Here is a 24,315-nt window from a genome sequence, read left to right as displayed (position 1 = left end):
CTTTTTATCGTCAGTCTTAATCTGCTAAACAGTAGTTTATTTAATCAGAGTTTAAAATTAGGCATTTTACAGAGTTCCCACATACCATTATGAATCACTAATGTTTGTTTTTATATTTCATTACAGCAGAAAACAGATGTGCCACTTCAAATACACTAACGTGCACAATGTGTCTTGCCCTGGGCCCAGAGTGTGGATGGTGTTCTCAAGAGGTGAGCTATTTCTTTGTTTTATTGTTGTATTTATTTATTTTACCTGCTTCTAACACACTTATGCAGATGAAGGAACTCCAGAATATTAAAAAGAAAGATATTGAGAAATAACAGGGAAAAATTATTTAGACTTATTCTTGGAGACAGCACCTGAGAAATCATGTGAAATATATTTGGTTGCCAAAAGAGAAAATGTTACTTTTTTTATCTGGAAAATTACAGTAATTTTTAAATAAAGTGTGAACCTTTTTATGTTTTCCATCTACTTTATAGACAGCATTGGCAGACTAAAAGTAACTTTGGGGAGTTCAAAAGTTTTTGGCTTCAGCAATACAAAATTACTTATCAGTAATTGGTATTAAACACTTTCATTATATATCAGAAGCAAATCATTTTCATATCTGTGCTTATTACATTTCAGCAAGTTACTTTACTAGTAATGTTTTGGTTTTGAATTTCTTGGAGTCAATTTGATTTCATCAGACATCATTTCCTTTGTCACATATGGAAAACTGATGCTTTGCTATTTTTGACACAAGAAACCTTCAGTTTTGTGACTTGCCAGGGATTGTCATGCTTTTGTGATAAATTGAATTATTCTGAAATCAGTACTGTATTGAAAACAGTGAGGTTTCTGTTTTTGACAAACAACCAGTTAATTTCAATTTGTATATACCCAGTTATGAGTTTTCATGTCTCTGAAGAGTGTTAAGGGTGATTTGTAGGTTTTTATTTTATTTTATTTCATTTGCAAGATTGTTTACTGGCAATTAGAAGTTCACAAAAACTTTTAAGGGCACTTTTAGGCAATTAGTAATAGTGTAAGATGTCATCTGCTGACTTCACAAGGATTCATTTATTTTTATGCTCACATTGCAGCCAATGGGTTTCTCTCTCTCCACTTCATGCCAGTATAATTTTAGAGGCTGAATGGTGGGTCAGTTAAAATACTACATTATTACAGTCAATCTTTGCGTATTTTTCCATAGTGTTTTGTTACAAAATCATTTTTAAACTTTCCATTTTGTATATGCAATTTTAAAGTGTATATTTTTATATTTCTTCAATACACTACAAACATTGCTAATTTGATTGTTTTAAAGCTGTTAATTAGAACTGATGGTGCTATTTTTCTCTTTCTGTTTATGCACTGACTGCAACTTCTACAAGTGTATTTGTTATCCCCAAGTGTTCATCAAGTATTTTGTGAACAAATGTCACCCTTTCTCTTTCACTATGAGTATGTGTACACTTTAGGGACTATACTGGCATAGGTACAGTGCTGTAGCTTTGTCCCCATAACCTATCCCTGTATGAACACCACCTCCCTAAACAATGGTAGCTAGGTTAATGGGAATATTTTTCTATTGACGTAGCTGCGTGTAGACTGGGGGGTTAGGTCAGTATAGCTACGGCACTCGAGTGGATTTTTCACACCTCTGACTAACATAGCAATGTCAACCTACATTTTAAATGTAGAACAGGCCAATGTCTTTTACCCTTGTGCTATTTCTCATTGCCATGTGTAGTTGGATGTTATTGTTTCTACTCCCCGGTTGAATGATTGTCTTGTTTTATTCTTTTGCTGAAGAGAATTCAGATAGTGACTAGCAAATAATGAATAACACTTTCAGTATGAATATTTTAGATGAATCATCATTCCTGTTTAAAATGCACTAAATGTTCTGGATTTGTCGACCCTTTCATAAATAAGTGGTGGCATCCATACTCACAAACTACAATTAACATACCCCAGAAATGATAATTTGCTACATTATTTGCATGTAAACACACACAAATTGAAACTATTCAACTAGCTCTCATATTACTAAATGAAAAACTTCCTGGCATCAAAACTAATTATTAAATTTTGTCTGTGCCTGTTAAAACCATCTTTCAAAACTCTTTGTGTAGGAGAATTTTTTTTACAACCACACCCTTTTTCTTTTTCTTTCCCATTTTATGTTTTCTGCATTTCTTTGTTAACAGTGTGTGCTACTGTGGGAGTATTTTATGAATTTCAGCAAACAAAGCCTGAATGTCTTTGTTAATAAAACAAAAATTAATTGATCCACTTCTGTTTGATATTTTAAAAAAAAGTTCTCATACATTTAATTTGTTCTTTGAAAACCACCTGTTTGTGAAAGTAACCCATTAAAAAATCTGTGGCCCGAGAAGTTAATGGAGTAAGATTCCATGAAAGATCATCTCATTCTATAGCAGGGGTAGGCAACCTTTCAGAAGTGGTGTGCCAAGTTCACTCTAATTTAAGGTTTCGCGTGCCAGTAATACATTTTAACGTTTTTAGAAGGTCTCTCTCTATAAATCTATATTATATAAATAAACTATTGTTGTATTTAAAGTAAATAAGGTTTTTAAAATATTTAAGAAGCTTCATTTAAAATAAAATTAAAATGCAGATCTTATCGGTTTAGTGTGATCCTTGCCCTCGCTTTTCCCTGCTGAGTTTTCCAATGTGGGCTACAGCAGGGGGTGACTGAAGAGCGCTGGGTCGAGGCCAGGAGCAGAGCCCCAGGCTGGCTGCCAGTACCCCAGGCTGGCAGTGGGCTGGCGGGGCTGGCGGCCGGAACCCCAGACCAGCAGCGGGATGAGACGCTCAGCCCACCTCCGGCTCCGCTCAGTCCGCTGCTGGTCTGGGGTTCCAGCAGGGGTGAAAGTAACTTAAATTTCTTACAGGTACTGTCATATTGCAACCCCCCTCGGGGGGAGGAGATCAGGGGCTGGGGATGTGTGGGTGTGGGGGGGAGCACTCAGGGCAGGGGGTTGGGGTGCGGGGGGCTCAGGGCAGGGGGTGGGTATGTGGATGATGCAGGAGTCAGGGCTGGGAGCATGGGGGGTGCAGGAGTCAGGGTTGGGTGGCATGAGGGGCTCAGGGCAGGGAGTTGGGGTGTGTGTGTAGGGGGGAAGTCCTGGAGGGGCGGGGGCTTGGGACTGGCCTGGGACAGTCTCGGTTGCAGCCGGGTTACCTGGATGGTGGATGGGTCCCTGCCCCACGCTGTTCCTGTTCCTGCCAAGGGAGCTGTGGGCCAGCTGTGTGTGGGCACTGCATCTGCAGGCAAATGGGGGGCAGCGGCATAAGACCCCCTGGCCTGCCGCTCCCTTCCCCTTCTTCCCCAGGGGCCGCAGCTGTGCACGCTGCAGGGACGGCACGTGCCTGCAGTGCCCTGGTATTCAGCCACAGTGGCGAGAGAGGGGCAGCAGGACAGGCTGGGATGTGGACACCTCCACTGCGCCTCCTGCCGGCCCCTTTCACTTGCCTGACTGCCTGCTGCTTAGTCCGGTGCACGGGGCCGCCAGCACCAGCCTGCAGGAGAGTTCCGGCAGCCAGCAGGACCCCAGCTGGAAGCGCGCCACGCGCCGGGCCTCCACTCGCAGCGGAGCCCCCCAGCATCGGCCGGCTCTGAGCGTGCACGCTCCGCCTTACTTTACTTCTAGGTTCTGGCTGCCGGCCCCTTGCCAGCGGGGTCCCGGCGGCCAGGACCCCGGCTGGCAAGGGGCCAGCAGCTGGAACCCCAGAGCACCGGCGGGCTGAGCGGGGCCGGCGGCCGGGACCCCAGAGTGGTGGCGGGCTGAGCAGTTCAGCCCGCTGCCGGTCTGGAGTTCCGTCCACTGGCTCCTGCTAGTCGGGGTTCCAGCCGCTGGCCCCACTCAGCCCACTGCTCGCCCGGGGTTCCGTCCATCCAGGCCAGCAGTGGGCTGAGGGGGACTGGCGGCTGGGACCCTGGGCTGGCAGCGGGCTGAGCAGGGCCAGGACCCCGCTCAGCCCGCTGCTAGTCTGGGGTTCTGGCCACTGGATCCTGCCAGCTGGGGTCTCAGCCGCCGGCTCCGCTCAGCCTGCTACCGGCCTGGGGTTCCCTTCACCCAGGCCGGCAGCGGGCTGAGCGGGGCCGGCGGTCGGGACCTCGGTGTGCCATTAAAAATCAGCTCGCGTGCCACCTTTGGCACACGTGCTGTAGGTTGCCGACCCCTGTTCTATAGTTTGCTTAGTCTGACACGCAAGCCACATCCCTAAGATTGTGGAATTGGAGAGCAGGGGAAACAAACCCAAACCCACCTCTGTCTAAAAGTTTTGGAGCTATATACAAGGGAAAGCTCCTTTACAAAAGCTCCCTTTTGCTGTTATCCACATCTCCCAGTATTTTGACAAATTAAAACTACGTCTGTCAAGAGATTAAAAGAAGTAAATATGGGATTAATCGCGCAATTGAACAATAATGAAATACCATTTATTTAAATATTTTTTGAAGTTTTCTACATTTTCAAATATATTGATTTCAGTTACAACACTGAATACAAAGTGTACAGTGCTCACTTTATATTTATTTTTGATTATGAATATGTGCACTGTAAAAAAAAAAAAAAAAAAGAAAAAGAAATAGTATTTTCAGTTTACCTAATACAAGTACTGTAGTGCAATCTCTTTATCATGAAAGTTGAACTTACATATGTAGAATTACGTACAAAATATAACTGCATTCAAAAACAAAACAATGTAAAACTTTAGAGCCTGCAAGTCCACTCAGTCCCTGTAGTTTCTGCATCAGAGTGTTGCTCTTTTAAGACTTCTGAAGGCATGTTCCACACCTCATCCCTCTCAGATTTTGGAAGGCACTTCAGCTTTTAAACTTTGGGTCGAGTGCTGTGACTATCTTTAGAAATCTCACACTTTTGTGTTTTGTCAAATCTGCAGTGAAAGTGTTCTTAAAACGAACAACATGTGGTGGGTCATCATCCAAGACTGCTCTAACATGAAATATATGGCAAAATGCGGGTAGAACAGACTGGGAGACATACAATTCTCCCCAAGTTGTTTAGTCGCAAATTTTACACATTATTTTTTTAACAAGCATCATCAGCATGGAAGCATGTCCTCTGGAATGGTGACCAAAGCATGAAGGGGCATATGAATGTTTAGCATATCTGGCACGTAAATACCTGGCAATGCTGGCTACAAAAGTGCCATGTGAATGCTTGTTCTCAATTTCAGGTGACACTGTAAATAAGGAGCCGGCAGCATTATCTCCTGTAAATGTAAACAAACTTGTTTGTCTTAGCGATTGGCTGAATAAGAAGTAGGACTGAGTATACTTGCCCGCTCTAAAGTTTTACATAATTTTGTTTTTGAGTGTAGTTATATTTTGTACATAATTCTACATTTGTAAGTTCTACTTTCATGATAAAGAGATTGCACTATAGTACTTGTATGAGGTAAATTGAAAAATACTATTTCTTTTTTTACAGTGCAAATATTCATAATCAAAAATAAATATAAAGTGAGCACTGTACACTTTGTAATCTGTGTTGTATTTGAAAATGTAGAAAAACAAGCAAAAATATTTAATACATTTAAATTGGTATTCTGTTGTTTAACAGTGCAATTAAAACTGTGATTAATCGTGATTTATTTTGTTGAGTTGATCGCATGAGTTAACTGCGATTAATCGACAGCCCTATTTAAAACATTTCCTGCCCCATACACAGGCAACCACAAAACAAGAGGATACTGGCATAACTGTCTCTTATGGCTTATATAGGGGGAACAGATGGGCTCAGCAGCTTGAAGATTTTTAATGGGCCAGAAGAAACCATTAAATCATATAGTCTGTCATCCTGTATTGCATGGGTCATAGAACTTCACCCCTGTTTTGAGCACAGTACAGCTCATCCGCAGTTGTGCAATTGCTAGGAAGATGTAGTAGGCTTCCTCCTCACCAAATACTCAAATAACCCTTCATGCCCCCTACAAAAGACTTTCAAAAATCTGGCAGTTCCCACTGGCCTCAGTGGGAGCTGCTGAGTTTCCAGCACACTTGAAAATCTGGCCACTTGTTGAGCAACTTAACTATAGATATTGGTCCTAATTTTGAAAATATTGGTCCTAATTTTGAAATTATTGTCATAAACAAAATTTCCAGTAGACTTTTTCTGAGAAATGAGCAGTACATTTTGAAGTAAAATAGTAAGTGTGGCTCACACTACTTTGGTGGAACTGCTTTAGTGAACGTAGCACAAACAATTTTACAGTGACATAATGACAGTGCATACCATCCTTTTCCCAAAGGCAGCTTGTTCTAAAAGTGCAAAATCCTCTCTCTATTCAAAAAGTTTTGTCCTTTAAATCTAAAATTATTTTTCTTTAACTTCTATTTTAAATATTTTCTTGTTATTGTCCTTATTAAAAACATGTGGTTTCCATGGCCTTGCACAACAGTCTTTGCAATTATAGAAGCATGTTCTATTGTTTGAAACACTTGTTATTTGGTAACTTGGTTTCCTTTGAAGATTATATATTTTCTAACTTAAAATGGCTTGTACTTTTTGCCTCTTTTCAACCAGGATTTCATGGCAGGAGCAACACAGAAGGGACGATGTGACATGGTTTTTAATTTAATAAAAAAAGGCTGCCAATCAGAATTTATAGAAAATCCCACCATTCGTGTAACAATACCCAGCGACCACAAGACAAATACACAAGTAACACCGGGGGAGGTTTCAATCCAACTGCGTCCAGGTTTGGTTATCTAAAGCATTGCTTCTGTATTAAATCTAAACTAAATACAGGGACGCTTCAATCCAGTCTGTGAGGCAGTGGCTGTAATTATTATTTAGAAGAATGAAACTAACTATCTTTCATCTATAAAACTATTTGTAGAAGTATAACTGCAATGTTCCTATGGGTATAGCTAAAAATTGGCAGCTATGCCCATTAACTCAGGGTTAGGGCTGCCACTGAGTTTCACAACAGTGACATGGAGGTGAAGGTGAAAACTTTTTGCAGTGTTTTGTTTCATTTTTATTTGTTAGCTGTTTCCATCCTGATCCACCAAGTTAATGTCAAGAATGGAGTTTTGTACTTGGAAATATGCAGGTTAAGTTCCAGAAATTCTCAAAAGACAGGTTATAATTCTGTTGCTTGAATTATCCCAGAATTGGAAGAATGAAACCCACCTCATTAGATTAAATACCAAAACATTGTTTGGTCCATAATGTTGACTATCTAACAAAATTGTTACAAAGTGACTTACTAGTTCATGCGCCCAAACACAAAAAAGACATTTAGGATATTTTTGGATACAAGATTTTTTGCTTTTTTCTGTAGTGTAAATTTAATGCACATAAGTGCTAGAGTGAGAATGCTGGAGTATATTGTGTTAGAATAGAAGACTGTACTGTAATAGAGTTGTTGTAAAAACCCTCATTGAATTTCCTGACTCTCATGCAATTTAAAATTTCAGTAGTATTGTTGTAATATAGTTCTTTTCCCACATATAATCTAAACCATGCCATATCATATGACCATGTCATCCCATTTGATGGAAATTATACAGAAAGGGAAAAGATAATACAAAATATACCTACTTAGAAGCCACAAGACACCCCAGAAATTACCTCGTCCAGAAGGAGGGGGGGGAAATCTATTGGCTTCATGGATGGGAGCAGTGGTTGTAGGTCTTCTAATCATGAACACTCAAGAAGGCTCTGTATGGATGACCCCAACCTTGTGGATCCTGGAGCATAGCTTGGAATGCCTGTCCCTCTATACTGCTCCTCAGCCATCTTCCCATTTCTTCAGCCCCAAACACTTGGCTAGCTCAGTGGCCATGCTTCAATTCATCCCTGTCCCACAGCCATCCACTCTACCCCTGTCCTCACAAGGGGATAGACATCATGTATTAGAGATTAATACTGGTCTGAATAGCATTAATTTCCAGTGAAGTCATCAGTGGGAAAGTCCATGAGTTTCCAAGTGGTGCACGCTCTTTAGAGCAAGAGCTGCAACTCCTGCTACAGTCTTTCCTGATAGCAATGCCTCAACCCCCACCTGCAAAACAATAGTACCAAAGGGATGTTGATACCTTAGAGGAAAGGGAGCTGCTCCTTTTTCTACACAATTTTCATATGCAACTCACACAGGTGACATGTTTCCTCACCTCACTGGCACATGTGCATATTCAAAAGTTGCACTTTGCTAAAGTGTGTGTTGCTTGTTGTGAAGCTTGGGACATCACCTGAGACTTTCAAAGGGGCCTAAGGGAGTTAGGCTTCCAAGTCCCATTGACTTTCAGTGGGAATTAGCACCTATTTCTTTTTGCTCCCTTTGAAAATCTAAACCATTATGTACGCTTCAGCTTTATTGTGCACTTCGGGTTCATAAATCATTAAATGGATTATGTGCACTTATATGCACAGACTTTTTCATAGGTATTATATTTAATAAGTAATCCAAGTAACTGTAAAAATACAGTAATTTGCATTTTACTTAACTGTTTCAGACCATGTCTGAGATAACAAAATTGAATGAAAATTGATAATACTATATGCCTCTGCTGTGCATCCCAATGAAGTGGTACACCACTCTCTTACTGAACCTTGCCTCTCAGTTTATGGCCTGTCACAATTATAAAATATACCTTTATTCTCTCAGAAAAGCCATATATTTCCAATTTAACACAACTTTATCTGCAAAATATTGCAATCCGTACTTCCCAAATAAATGGTATTGTTGGATCATGTTGGCTGTCAATGCAAGGGTCATGGATCAGAGATGAAAAATAGAGGATAAATGTTATAAACTGTGAGATGCTATTCCTTATAAATATATTGGATAAACTCTGCAAAGTTAGACTTCTGTTTAGATACAATGCTTATAACATTTACGTGTCTTTTATCTGGTGAAGAAATGGGAGGCAGTCTTTACTGATGGGACAACTAGAATGAAACCCAGCGTAACAGTAGATTTTAAAAAGTGCATAATAGAAACTCATTGTCATAGACCTAGGTTAAACACTGACCATTTCTGGGAGAAGCAGTGATATGAAATCATCTCCCACAGCTATATTCTCACACATGTTCTGTCAGAACAAAGAGAAGAGTGACCAATGTAAGTTATGCTGCCCTTAGCGGATGCATCAATAAACCTATTTTATTTTTCCCATTTTCATACAAGAATCTGAATGACATGTTATATGCCTGTTTATTTTGCAGAACTCATAATTTCTAGTACTGTAACATGAGGGTATAACTTGGAGTAGTGAAATGAAGAAAGAGAAGATTTAGGCTGAATATATGGAAGAGACTTTCTTATGGTGATATCTGTTAGGTCCTATCTATGATAGTAAAACAAACTTGTTTAAGCACAGCTGTGAAATATGGCTGGGACTCAACTTTGTTACAATAATATTTCTTCTTTACTGAATAGACCAAACCATAATTCTTATATCTGTACTGCGGAATTTTAACCTCGGGCGTTACCTGAGTTTAAACACTGTTCCTTAACAGGTTTATAATCTAATTGGGTGGGGAGTATTTCACACAGGCCAGAAGAAACATGTCTATAATGCATTTGGGCCACAGCCATGTTTCACAGTCATGTTCAAACAGGATTATTTTTGTAATGTAGATGGTGGCCCTGAGGTTGTAAAAAGACTTTTGAGAGGAATGGTGGAAAACTAGATTGGACAAAGCAGTAGACAGTGCACCATAAGGAACAGCTGCCCTGGCAGGAGATAAACTAGATGTTCTAATATGTCCCTTCATTTACTAGTTCCTGATGGCCAAATTCTGACTAAGGAAAACTCTCACCAGAGACTGCAGAATTTGGCACTGTAACCTTAAAATTGCTACTTCTTTTTTTCTGGTCTTGTCTGTTTTGTGTTCTTCCTTTATCTTCTAAATTTAGATTTTCTTATAAAAATAATCTTTCTTTGAGGATACATAATCTGTATTACTTATGAACCCATACAATAAATTTATGAGCTAAAATTCCTAGATTGTAGATTTGTTTGGTTTTGGTTTTTTGTAGGGCTGTCGATTAATCGCAGTTAACTCATGCAATTAACTCAAAAAAATTAATTGCAATTAAAAAAAATAATCACAATTAATCGCACGGCCATACAATAGAATACCAATTTAAATTTATTAAATACTTTGGATGTTTTTCTACATTTTCAAGTACATTGATTTCTATTACAGCACAGAATAAAAAGTGTACAGTGCTCACTTTATATTATTATTTTTGATTACCAATATTTGCACTATAAAAATGGTAAACAAAAGAAATAATATTTTTCAATTCACCACATACAAGTACTGTAGTGCAGTCTCTTTATCATGAAAGTTGAATTTACAAATGTAGATTATTATTGTTACGTAACTGCACTCAAAAACAAAACAATGTAAAACTTTAGCGCCTACAAGTCCACTCAGTCCTACTTCTTGTTTGTCTTAGCAATTAGCTGAACAAGTTTGTTTACATTTACGGGAGATACTTCTGCCTGCTTCTTATTTACAATGTCACCTGAAAGTGAGAACAGGCGTTCGCATGGCACTTTTGTATCCGGTGTTGCAAAGTATTTACGTCCCAGATATGCTAAACATTCATATGCCCCTTCATGCTTCGGCCACCATTTCAGGGAACATGCTTCCACACTGATGATGCTCATTAAAAACATAATGCATTAATTAAATTTGAGACTGAATTCCTTTGGGGAGAATTGTATGTCTCCTGTTCTGTTTTACCCACGTTCTGCCATATATTTCATGTTATATCAGTCTTGGATGATGACCCAGCACATGTTGTTCGTTTTAAGATAAAACGCAAAGAAGGTACCAATGTGAGATTTTTAAAAATAGCTACAGCACTCCCAAGGTTTAAGAATCTGAAGTGCCTTCCAAAATCTGAGAGGGATGAGGTGTGGAGCATGCTTTCAGAAGTCTTAAAAGAGCAACACTCAGATGTGGAAACTACAGAACCCGAACCACCAAAAAAGAAAGTCAGCCTTCTGCTAGTGGCATCTGACTCAGATGATGAAAATGAACATGCGTCGGTCCATTCTGCTTTGGATCGTTATCGAGCAGAACACATCATCAGCATGGACGCATGTCCTCTGGAATGGTGGTTGAAGCATGAAGGGACATATGAATCTTTAGCGCATCTGGCACGTAAATATCTTGCGACGCCTGCTACAACAGTGCCATGCAAACTCCTGTTCTCATTTTCAGGTGATATTGTAAACAAGAAGCTGGCAGCATCGTCTCCGGCAAAAGGTAACCAAACTTGTTTGTCTGAGCGACTGGCTGAAGTAAGACCGAGTGGACTTGTAGACTCTAAAGTTATACATTGTTTTATTTTTGAATCGAGTTTTTTTGTACATAATTCTACATTTGTAAGTTTAACTTTCATAATAAAGAGATTGCACTACAGTACTTGTATTAGGTGAATTGAAAAATATTTTATTTTGTTTTTTACAGTGCAAATATTTGTAATAAAAATAAATATAAAGTGAACACTGTACACTTTGTATTCTGTGTTGTAATTGAAAAAAGCATATTTGAAAATGTAGAAAACATCCAAAAATATTTAAATAAATGTTATTCTATTATTACGTGATTAATTGCGATTAATTTTTTTTAATCACGTCATTAATCGTGATTAATTCTTTTAATCGCTTGACGGCCCTATATTTTGTTTGTTTTTTGTTCACATTTACTATCTGCTTGCAAAGGTGCCCAAAGTTGATATACGGTATAACTTCCCAGGTACCTCTGTACACCTAAACTTGCCCTTGAATGAATGGAAAGTCATTGTCTGACCAACTCAAATATGTGTGATCATGTGTCCTTCAACTCCCTGTAGCCTACAGAAGGAGAATAGTCACCGTCACAAAGACAATTCCACATTTAACGAGGAAGATGGGCCTTCTGTAGAAAAGCATTAAGGGAATTAAGATCTGAGTCATCTTCAAGTCTTACTGCAGGAGTGAAGCACAAGTGAAAGTTAGCCGTCCACCATTTCCACCCCTCAAATTATTAAAATGGTGGGTCACATTCTGATACCCTTAGTCACACTGAATCATACTTTACTTCTCTAGAAATCCCATTGACTGCAGTAGGACTACTTGTAGAGTAAGGTGGAATTCAGGCTGAGTAGGGGTCTCGGAATCTGGGCCTCTCTAGCAGCTGTCATTAAATTATTTTAGGGGCTCTGAAATGTTTTGGGCTACTGTGCAACACAACCTTCTGAAAAGCTGGTTTAATTAATCTGCTTTCTATAAATGAAAAGGAGCTTAGAGATCTCCTCCTAGTCCTAAATGAACATTTGTCCACGTCACAAAGTTTCACAGAGTAAGAGCAACTGCTGGTTTTTGCTCAGGAGAGGCATAAGACTGAAATTGCCTATGGTGCTAAGACTCAGAATTGAATAGATTGGCCACAGTCTGCCCTTAGTTATACCCAGTGGAGTTGCATAGGTATAACTGTGGAGGAATTTGGCTCGCTGTATGGTGTTTGTATGGTATGTTATGCAGAATAAAAGTGTGTGTGTGTGTGTGTGTGTGTGTGTGTGTGTGTGTGTGTGAAGGATTTTTGTTTTGTTTTTAATCCTGGCTTTTAGGATTCACTTACGTAATCAGAAAAGCTAGGATTTATGTGGAAGAAAATAAAAGCTCTGTTTATGACAAAATATTTTACATCGTGGGAGTTGCATTGCAAATTAAAGACTGTGAGGTTCATTTAAAAAAAAAATGTTTTCATTGGCAAGTAGGAAGCATAAAGGTGGAGTTTCAACATACTGAAATTTTCTTTTGTTCATACAAGAGCTGGTCATGAACAAAAGCTGAAATTTTCAGACGGAAAATGTTCACTTATACCCCTCCCTGCCCTTCATCCCCCCCCCCCCCAAAATCATCAGGTAAATTGCCTTTAAAATAGATATATTTGCAATTTTCATTTTAACTCAATGGGGCAGATCCTCAGTTGGTGTAAATTGTAATAGCTCTGTTAAAGTCAACGGAACTTCACCAATTAACACTAGCTGAGGATCTTGCCTAGCAGCGTCATTATAGACTAATATCTGGCATAAATGCATAGCCACATTTTTTATGATTTTTTTTTTTAAAATAGCTTCTGGTCAAGCATGTTGCACACTAGCTTTTGTTGAGCAGCTACAATAATCTCTGCTGTAACCTCTATCCTGCACTTGTCCCTCCCTATTGGTTTGCTATTTCCTCACTGTGTCATGTCATACTAGATTGTAAGATACTTATGAAGGGATCATGCCATCTTATTTATTCTGTGAAGTGTCTAGCATATTTTGGGTGCTGTGAAATAACAAATAATTTAAACCCTCACAATGTTGAACTTAAATGCTACCCAGTTGTCTATTCATGTTGCTGTTTTTTGCTGGCATTGCAAAAACAACAAATAATAATGCAATAGGCTGATCTTTTTAAAGGTTAGTGATTTTTGTTACATAAGAGATTGTAATGTGGCTCTGTGGGACAGACAGACATTTGACATCCTGAGATAAAAGTGACCTGTGTTTGTTTTTGTCTGAGGTCAGCATAGGGATTTTTCTTCTTAAACTCACATTTAGTTTTTCTTTAATCCTTGAAAGATTTCTCATTGACTTCTTTAGCACTAATGTAATGGAAAACTTGAAGCCCTACATAACTAGGCATTTCAGGTCCTGTTTTCTTTGGGGTATGTGTATATATATAATACCTATAGAGTTAGACACCCCTCATGGGGATACCAGACCCATTTGTTAGCCAAGTAAAATGGTACAGTTAGAAACTATCATCCTTGAAGTGATTGAAATTCTTTCAGTTTTTGAGTCATGGTTCCTGTCTGGTATAATGCCAAATGGATTGTGTAATCAAGAATTTAAAAGATAATAGGAAAAGGCCCATTTTTAACAATAACCCACATAGGAGACCAGCTACATAAGTTTTATAACAGGCCCTATAAGATTTATTTTTGATGTACATTTAAAACCCTCGTTGACTTTTTTAATTTATTTTTTCTGTTTGCCTGCAAATGTTTATAGTGCCTGCAACATTAAAGGTAAATTTGCAGTATTTTTAAAAGGGTACATTTGAAAATATGTAATACACTTGTTTGTTTCCTTTTAACCAGGAGGTAAAGCAAGCTTTATGTTAAAAGTCCATCCTCTAGAGAAGTATCCGGTGGACCTTTATTATTTAGTTGATGTCTCAGCTTCTATGCACAACAACATAGAAAAATTAAATTCTGTTGGATTTGATTTATCTAAAAAGATGGCAAATATTTCTCTTGATTTTCGACTTGGCTTTGGATCATATGTGGACAAGACTGTGTCACCCTATATTAGCATTCACCCAGAAAGAATCCATAATCAGTGCAGGTATGTAATGATGTGTGTTTATTTGGGTAATGCCAAGTAAGAAAAACTGTATGAATAAGAACTTAATTAATATGTTATGCTACATTATAATTTTTTTAAAACTTCACAATGAGTCTTTCTCTTTGATATCAGCTTGGTTTCCCAGCAGTGTTCTCTTTCTTAAGAAAAAAAGGCTTCTTTCACGCAGTATTCGGTGATTATTTTAAAATTTCAGAACCGCTCAAGGCATATGTTTTGTATATTTTACATATGCTTTTGTGTTTAAAACAGTCAGATATTGTGATCGATTATTTTGCATGTTTATTTTTTAGTTACAGTACTTTCAAAACTTGTGTGTTAAAATGCTTTCCTTGAAAGTTTCCCTTTCATCCCTGTAATACATATTTCTCCCAGTCTATTTAACGAACAAAATAAGAACCTTTTGGGTTTGCTTCTGCCATTCTTACTTGGCTAAACCCTCATTTTCCCCAAGTGAGAAGTACAGGATTGGACCAATTATTTTTGCATGTCACAGACTTTATTCCTTGTATTCAACATGCATGTAAGGTGAGGGATCACTGTCCATAACCGCTACAGAACAAGACTCCACACAACAAATCCAAATACCCTTATATGTAAATCAGATTGTTTGTGAATAATTAATATTAATCTTTTTTACATCATATATACAGTAACTCCTCACTTAAAGTCGTCCCGGTTAACGTTGTTTTGTTGTTACGTTGCTGATCAATTAGGGAACATGCTCGTTTAAAGTTGTGCAGTGCTCCCTTCTAACTTCGTTTGGCAGCCACCTACTTTGTCCACTGCTTGCAGGAAGAGCAGCCCATTTTAACTAGCTGGTGGGGGCTTGGAACCAGGGTGGACCGACAGCCCCCCATCAGCTCCCCACTCCCCTAAGTTCCTTGTGCAGCAGCTGCCCAGCAGGCTATCAATTGCCGGCAGTTCAGCTGTCCCTCCCCCCACTGCCGTGTGCTGCTCCTGCCCTCTGCCTTGGAGCTCCTGAGACTCCTGCTTGCTGTGCGGGAGGGAGGGGAGAAAGAGGGGGGCTAATGACAGGGTGTCCGTCCCCTCCCCGCTCCTGCACCCCGCTTACCCCATCTTCCATAGAGCAGGGGGGACACACGACAGGGCTCAGGACAGTGGGAGCTTGCTGGCAGCAGCTGCGGTCTCAGCAAGCTGATCTAATTAACAAGGTAGTGTATTTAAGAGTAGGGTCAGCGTACTTAAAGGGGAAATGCGCATCTCTCTCACACACACACATGGTGTGTGTCTCTGTCTGCGATGCTGTCTCCCCTCCCTCCATTCCTGCTGCCTTGTAGAGTGTGAGAGTTAACCCTTGAGGGCTCAGCCAATTGCTAGTTCATCATTTAGCAGTAAGGCATTCCCTGGCAGGGCCGGCTCCAGGCACCAGCCCACCAAGCTTGTGCTTGGGGCAGCACCTGGAGGGGGGCGGTGCGGCGCTCCAGCTGCCGGGGAGAGCGGGGCCACGGCCGGGCTCGCCGCCCTCCCCCGGCGCTCTGGCCGCCCTCCCCCCCGGCGCCCTCCCCCCGGCCGGGGCTCGCCGCCCTGTCCCCTGTGCTCTGGCTGCCGGGGGGAGAGCCGAGCCCCGACTGGGGCTCGCCGCCCTCCTCCCAGGGCTCCAGCCGCCCCCCCCCCCGGCGCCCCCCCCACTGGGGGGGGGGGGGGCGGCCCGAGGTTTTTTTGCCTGGGGCGGCAAAAAAGCCAGAGCCGGCCCTGTTCCCTGGGAAATATCCCACCCTCTGACTTCTCCACCTCAACTAAGCTTCACAATCATCATCACTGTATACCAGTATTAAATTGTTTGTTTAAAACTTATACTGTGTGTGTGTGTGTGTGTCTATATATATATATATATATATATAATGTCTTTTGTCTGTTGAAAAAAAATTCCCTGGAACCTAACCACCTCATTTACATTAATTCTTATGGGGAAATTGGATTTGCTTAACATCGTTTCGCTTAGTCACATTTTTCAGGAACATAACTACAATGTTAAGTGAAGAATTACTGTACTTGTTGCTACGTATTAGCTCTACTGTAAGGGCCTGAACCCAAGTCCATTTAAATCAATGGGCATCTTTTCAATTATTTCATGGGCTTTGGATCAGGAACTGTGTCTTGAATCATTTAAGCACTTATGTAGGTGCCTCAGTCCCACTGAAGTCAATGCTTAACCGTGTTACAGAAAAAGGGCCTAATCTATGGGTTCTGGAATTAGCTCAGCTATCTCTTACTCAAAGCTTCCTTAACATAAAGTGGTAAAAATTGTTTAACCTCTGAGAATTTGAGAACATAGTCTTCCATCCGTGTGGCTATGTAACTATTATTAATCTCAATGTGAGGTATATTCATGTGTTTATGCCCTTTAGAGTTGATGGGTTTTTAGGTTTTGATTCTGTAGCTCATAGTCATGTGAAATTGTTACAGGATCTGGTCCTTAGTATGTAGTATTTCTTTATCAGGACACAAAAAATTTAAATGTGAAGTCTAATTGTTCCCTTTCTTAGGGATTCCAAAGGGATAATGTTCTGTTTGAGGTTATACTGTCTCTTGCCATATTTTGCTGTACATTAAATTCTATACTTCAGCATTGTTTATTTTTTGTTATGTTTGCATGAAAGCAATTAGGATTGGGTACACTTTTCACATAACTAGAAGAAAAAAAACATGCACTAATTTTTGTTCAACATAAACTAGAAATATTTCTAGTTCAAGCGAGTCTAATAAAGATTCTTTTATAAAAATATATATATATATTTTTTTCAAAATATCTATATTCACTTGTTCCATAAAACCCATCTAGTACTGGAGTTATTAAAATTATTTTTAAATAATAATATAATATGTTGGGCTTGCTTTGTTTTCTCCTACAGTGATTATAATTTAGATTGTATGCCACCTCATGGCTACATTCATGTGCTATCTCTGACTGACAACATAGCAGAGTTCAAAAATGCAGTGAATAAACAAAAGATCTCTGGGAATATTGATACACCTGAAGGAGGGTTTGATGCTATGCTTCAGGCAGCTGTGTGCCAGGTAAGGAGATTTCTGAACAAAGAACTGAATGGCAGTTGAGCAACAGATCTGTATTTATCATTGTTTCTGTTCTCAATGATACTGAGCCATTTATAATATAGTAATCATGCTCCTTAGCAACTTTATGCCTGACAGAGGCATGACATTTCCCCCCAGCCCCTTTCCAATCTCCAAGCCATCATCAAGGCTCCCCGTGAATGTCCTCTTGCTGGAGGAGGACTGAGTAGGGGAATCCCTTTCAGTGCTGATAATTGATGTGGCTCTTGTATGGGGAAAAAAGGTTATGGAAAAATTAGGGCTGTTGATTAATCGCAGTTAACTCATGCAATTAACTCAAAAAAATTAATCATGATTACAAAAATATATCACGATTAATTGCCATTTTAATCACACTGTTAAACAGTAGAATACCAATTGAAATTTATTAAATATTCTAGAAGTTTTTCTACATTTTCAAATATATTAATTTCAAATACAACACAGAATACAAAGTGTACAGTGCTCACTTTATATTATTATTTTTATAACAAATCTTTGCATTGTACAAATGATCAACAAAAGAGACAGTAGTATTTTTCAGTTCACCTCAGACAAGTACCGTAATGTGAAACAGGTAAACAAGTACCCTTTATTGTGAAAGGGGCAACTTACAAATGTAGATTTTTTTTTTGTTACGTAACTTCACTCAAAAACAAAACAATGTAAAACTTTAGAGCCTACAAGTCCACTCAGTCCTACTTCTTATTCAGCCACTCGCTAAGACAAACAAGTTTGTTTACATTTACGGGATATAATGCTGCTGGTTCCTTATTTACAGTGTCACCTGAAATTGAGAACAGGCATTCACATGGCACTTTTGAAGCCGGCATTGCCAGTTATTTATGTGTTTACCAGATGTGATAAACATTCATATGCCCCTTTATGCTTCAGCCACCATTCCGGAGGATATGCTTCCATGCTGATGACACTCGTTAAAAAAATAATGCATTAATTAAATTTTGACTGAACTCCTTGGGGGAGAATAGTATGCCTCCTTGTCTGTTTTACCTGCATTCTGTCATGTATTTCATGTTCTAGCAGTCTTGGATGATGACCCAGCACATGTTGTTCGTTTTAAGAACACTTTCACTGCAGATCTGACAAAACGCAAAGAGGGTACCAATGTGAGATTTCTAAGGATAGCTACAGCTCTCAACCCAAGGTTTAAGAATCTGAAGTGCCTTCCAAGATCTGAGAGGCACAAGGGGTGGAGCATGCTTTCAGAAGTCTTAAAAGAGCAATGCTCTGATACAGAAACTACAGACCCTGAACCACCAAAAAAGAAAATCGACCTTCTGCTGGTGGCATCTGACTCAGATGATAAAAGTGAACATGCGTCGGTCTGCACTGCTTTCGATCGTTATCGAGCAGAACCTGTCATCAGCATGGACACATGTCCTCTGGAATGGTGGTTGAAGCATGAAGGGACATATGAATCATTAGCTTATCTGGCACATAAATATCTTGTGGTGCCGGCTACAACACTGCCATGGGGAATGCCTGTTCTCACTTTCAGGTGACATTGTAAATGAGAAGTGGGCAGTATTATCTCCTGTAAATGTGAACAGACTTGATTGTCTGGGTGACTGGCTGAACAAGAAGTAGGACTGAGTGGACTTGTAGGCTCTAAAGTTTTATGTTAGTTTATTTTTGAATGCAGTTTTTTTTTTTTACATAATTCTACATTTGTAAGTTCAACTTTCATGATAAAGAGATTGTGCTACAGTATTTGTTTTTGGTGAAGTGAAAAATACTATTTTGTTTTTTACAGCACAAATATTTATAATAAAAATAAATATAAAGTGAACACTACACATTTCTGTGTTGTAATTGAAATCAATATATTTGAAAATGTATAAAACATACAAAAATATTTAAATAAATGGTATTCCATTATTGCTTAACAGTGTGATTAATCATGATTCATTTTGTTAATCATTTGACAGCCCTAGTAAAAATGGCACTTTCCTACTTAACATATTTGGTCCGTGTGTGTGTGATCCAATGCAAGTGTGCTGATTTCGGTAACAAAAATAAGTTTTACTGTGTCTTATTCCTGTTAGCACAGCAGAGTCAACACCGCAATGGGAGACAGAGCTGGGAGCAAGTTCTCCTGTATCAACAGAATTGTTTACTAAGCTTCAACAAGTTGCATTTACACAAGTTATTAAAGGTGTAATTTAAAGTCAGGAGTTGAATGAGTGTAACTGAGGATCAGATTTGGCCTGAAAACTTTTATTATTGGTAATGGAAAATTCCAATCTTGATTCTCCTATCATGGGTTGGATTTTCAGGTGTTAGAAACAACTAACTGTAAATATATAAACTGAACATATTTGATATTTGTAAATCATTGAGACACAATAATGATAAAATCCAATGTTACAGTTTTAGGCTCTTTAAAGAGCGGACCTGCTCTTCAGCTAACCAAAGGAGGATCCCACTGAGTAATACAGAATCCTCCCTCTACCTTTGTTCTAAGGGCTGCGCATGTGGTTTGAACTTTCTAAAATCCTCCATTTTAGAAAATATTTGAGTACTAAATTGTCATTGCCTTGTATGGTTTTAGCATACAGATGCATTTCAGTGTCAGTTCAATCTTGTAACGAGTTTGTACTTTAAAAAAACCCCACCTTACTGCATGCCTACAGAAATATCTTCATACTCCTCAAAGTAGAAAAGAATGAGGAAAGAGCTACATGATACACAAAGTTGAGTGTCCATCCAGTCCTCTTGCTTTTTGCTTTGTCAAGCAATGCAATGCCTGTCCAGCTTAGCAGGTAGGACTTCTGGACAATGGTACTGTTCACGTCAAGAGGATCAGGCTTCTTTTTCATGGTTCTTCTCTCTTATCCATTTATACCTTTTCTTTTAGGACAGGGGAATGAGTTGAGAGAATAATCACACAAAAAACACCCCACCAAAAACAGATTAACTGTGGGCTTCTTTATATTAAAAAGATGAAGAGTGTAAAGCGGGAAAATAAACACAAAACATAGATATCCTGTTCACAGCTGCTACAAAAATAACTTTGAAGCACTGAAAAGATTTCTTGCATTTAAATGTTGATCACTGGATACATTCCATACCTCTGACATTCAAGTTCGAAAGGGGTTATATGCTTCCAAAAATAATAGAATGGAAACATTCATGAGTATAGACAGTCCTTCCTGTTAATTGAATTGTGGACTAAAATGGATGAGAACAATGTGCATTTCATAACAACAAGTGTGAGCTGTAAGTTAATTAATACAAACTAACTTTTCATAGAGCAGAACTTTCTAACTTGCTCTGAGTAGGAGACTCGTTGCCAATTACCATTTTTACAAATTAGAGAGTGAATGAAAAAATCTGAGAGGAAAAATAAAAGATACCATATCATAATATGTTCTGTGGTCACTTAATTTTTACAAGTGTAGTTTAGCTTAATTATTTAGGATAATACTTCACAGCCCACTCTTTTCCCATCCTACAACTCACCATCCTTTGGTCTGTGCTTCTCAGAGTCATAGCTAATAAGTTTTGTGCAGCTCCATGTGACATTTTATCCAATTATGTAATCGACTCATTTGCATATGCCCGTAAACTTTATCTTACTGTCGACATACCTTGTCCCAAGCAGTGGCAGGTTAGGACATGGAGCTGCACAAATTTTGACAGAGCAGGCACCACAGCACCCCTTTGCAGCTAGAAGGAGCCACAGGCCAGCTCTGCAGCCGAGCTGAATATATGCCTGGGTTGCCGAATGCCTGGGTGTCATACCTGATGCTGAACTTGATGTCATACATGATGCTGCCGGCAGCAGCGAGCGACCTGGCCCCAGCTAGCCCCACCTCTTCCCGTCCCTGCTCTGCCTCCGCCCCCATTCCAACTCTTCCCCCAACCCCCCGCCTCTTTCCAGCTTCCACCCCTTCCCCGAGCAACGCTGGGAGCCGGCGGGGCGGAACGGGCTGGGGCTGGGTCGCTCACTGCTGCCAACGCCAGGCCCCCCGCTAGTCCCCAGGCCACCCTGGATCCCGTGTCCTCCCCCTGAAGCATGGGGCCCCCCAAAGTGCGGGGTCTGGGGCGGTTGTCCCGGTCCGTCCTATGGACTGGACGGCTCTGTTTGGATCCGTTCTGGGCACCACCAAAAATTACACAAACCTGGCACCCATGATTGATAGTTGTGATTTTTTTTCATGTTAAATTTTGTTTAGTAGAATGGGTGCAATATCCTAACTGATGCTATGTTTTGTGTCCCTTTTGAGACGTGTAAGGAATTTACAAAAAACCAGTGTTTCTCTTATTTTGACTCTGGTATCATTAAGTATATTCAAAAATGTGTTGCATTCATTCAGAGAATTGCTTTGGGTGTTTCTTCTATGTAGTGATCTCAAATCAAAGAATTTTACAAACACTGTGCAGTTGAGTTGATAGGTACTAACATCACAAATGGAATTTTGCAGTTGTGTTGTACCAACACGTATATTGCACAACAAATATTTCTGACTCAATTTTTATGGGTGATGTCTCTTTTTAAAAAAAAAGGGAGGCGGGGGAGAGGAGACAAGTCAATGGAAAATAAATTCATCTGCTCCAAGATGGATTGAAACTAACAGAACTCACTTCTTGTGGACTTGCTAACCCTATGCCTCAAATCCTGCAAAGCATTTAAACATGTGCAGAACTTTGCTCACATAAGTACTTTGCAGGATCAGGATAAATACCCAGCCCCATATGTAAAGAATTAGTGCTTTAACTACTTCATCTGCCTTGAGTGTGTGCTTACACTCTCAGCTTCAGTGCTTATGTTTTGCTTTTAAGCAGTGCAGTACCTGAAAATAGACTTACATTGGACTTCCATAGACATATTTACCATTATAGAATTAAAAGAGTTAAATTTCATTCTCATGCTTACTTTTTTTCTTTTAGAGCCATATTGGTTGGCGCAAAGAAGCAAAGCGATTACTTCTTGTGATGACAGATCAGACCTCTCATCTGGCCCTTGATAGTAAATTGGCCGGGATAGTAATTCCCAATGATGGAAATTGCCATCTGAAAGATAATGTGTACATCAAAGCTACAAGTATGGTAAGGTATATGTCATACGCTCTTACCTTTGGGAAGCCAATGCATTATCAAATTTAAAAATCAAGATTTTAAATTGACACTAAACTGATGCTTCTACTTAAATTAGTAAAACATTAATATTTGCCTTAGTAAGCAGAATGTAGGACCAAGAACAAGTGTGATGGAAGTAAAATTATTGACATCCTTTCTATCCGATGTAAAATATTTCAGTAATCCATTTTGGTGGGGTCAGCAGTGTTCTGCAAAGCACAATATAATAAGGTATTTTTAGGAGGTAAGTTACCATCTGATAGATCTCCTGCATCTGTTGTATAGAATGTAAAAAGGAAGGAGGGAAATCATCATTTTGTTGCATTACTCTGCACGAGAATATGCTAGCAATTTGCAGGAGTCTTGCATTATATGGTAGGGACTCGTTCTAGTAAATCGAACAGTGATGATAGTGCTTTCAGCTCAGGGAGGATGCTTTGTGGCATTGAAGGGAGTAGAGCATAGGGCCTTGTAGAAATCAGGCAGGGAAGATGATGTATAATGGTAAGAAACTAATTCAATCTTGGCACACTAAAAGGAGTCTTGTGCCAGAGGGGTTTAAAGAGTTAGCACGGATTTAGATACATCTGAATTCCACACGGCATGACTTACTGGTTTATATATTTGTGCAAAAAATGCATCAAATACACTGGCATGCAATGATAACCTGTTTATATTCAGCAGGCTTGTTTTAGCTTTCAAAAGTCTTCTTCAATAATGTATGAAAGATTCTATAGTTTTGGAAAGCAATTTTTCTCAGATTTGTAGGGTTTAGTGAAATTGCTTAATCTTAGTTCAGTTGGGGGAATAGGAATCACTGCCTAACTGATACATTACCATAAATAAGCAGATACCGGAAATATGAAATGACAGGTGGGTCTTTGGTTTGTGCAGTGCCATTGCAACACAGCATCGTCCATGAGACAAACATTGCCAACAGGCAACTTTGCTGCCTCCAGGAGCTCACGCTGTAAGACACACATTTAGCTGTAGTGTAAGATGGCAGTAGTCCCCATTAACTCAGTAGGAATTCCATCTATGTATGCCAGGGCTGACTTTGATCCCAAAAGCCCAGTGTACACAGGAATGGCACAATAGAGCTAACAGTGTGTATGTACAAAAGCAGTAGAATACCTTCCAGAACAGTGTGTGACATTGAAGCTGAAATGCTTCTCAGAACAAGTGGGTGTTTAGAAGCTTGGCAGACTGACTGGAAGGCTGTTTGGATTTCAGATTATCTAATGTTCTTTCATTAATTTACTCCTTCTGTCACCTTTTGTATTTCCCCTTGCTTATCAGGCTTGTTTATTCCCCTTCAGCTAGTCTGTTTGGTTTCAGTATTGTTATACTGCTCCAATTATGTAAACAACTATTCCATTTAATCTGTTTCATGAAAGTAATCTACAGGAATCCTTCATCAGAACAAAAGACTATATACTTGTGAGTTATAGTATCTTTTCAGTTCCACTGGTGTGTGACCCCTTTTACTTCAGAGGAGTTGCACTACTGTAACAGAGGAGAATTTGTCTCTGTATATTAAACAATTGCTTTAAATATAGATCTTTTCTCTGGTGCCAAAGACTCTTCTGATGTTCTAGATAGTCTATCTGTTACAAAGCAAGTCCATTATTTTCTGTGTCGAGAATTTAGCTGAAATACTGAATACTTCAGTTTTCAACTGGAAACTGTCACCAATAGAAAACAAAACAAAAAATGAGCTAC

At 39.4% G+C, this 24,315-nt stretch overlaps 1 protein-coding gene across 1 annotated transcript in view; it reads left to right on the top strand.

Annotated features, from left to right (window-relative positions):
• Positions 1 to 24,315, top strand: part of ITGB8 (integrin subunit beta 8) — a 70,117-nt gene that overhangs the window by 21,404 nt on the left and 24,398 nt on the right. Inside the window, exons 2-6 of the mRNA XM_024219730.2 lie at positions 127 to 212; positions 6,570 to 6,744; positions 14,148 to 14,394; positions 17,289 to 17,454; positions 22,405 to 22,563. Of these exons, the coding sequence (XP_024075498.2) occupies positions 127 to 212; positions 6,570 to 6,744; positions 14,148 to 14,394; positions 17,289 to 17,454; positions 22,405 to 22,563 (833 nt within the window). The remainder of the gene's footprint in view (positions 1 to 126; positions 213 to 6,569; positions 6,745 to 14,147; positions 14,395 to 17,288; positions 17,455 to 22,404; positions 22,564 to 24,315) is intronic.

Source organism: Terrapene carolina, unplaced genomic scaffold (assembly GCF_002925995.2).
Source record: "Terrapene carolina triunguis isolate 2854851 unplaced genomic scaffold, T_m_triunguis-2.0 Scaffold84, whole genome shotgun sequence".
Classification (NCBI taxonomy): Eukaryota; Metazoa; Chordata; order Testudines; family Emydidae; genus Terrapene; species Terrapene triunguis.
This window is presented reverse-complemented; position numbering and strand designations above follow the sequence as displayed.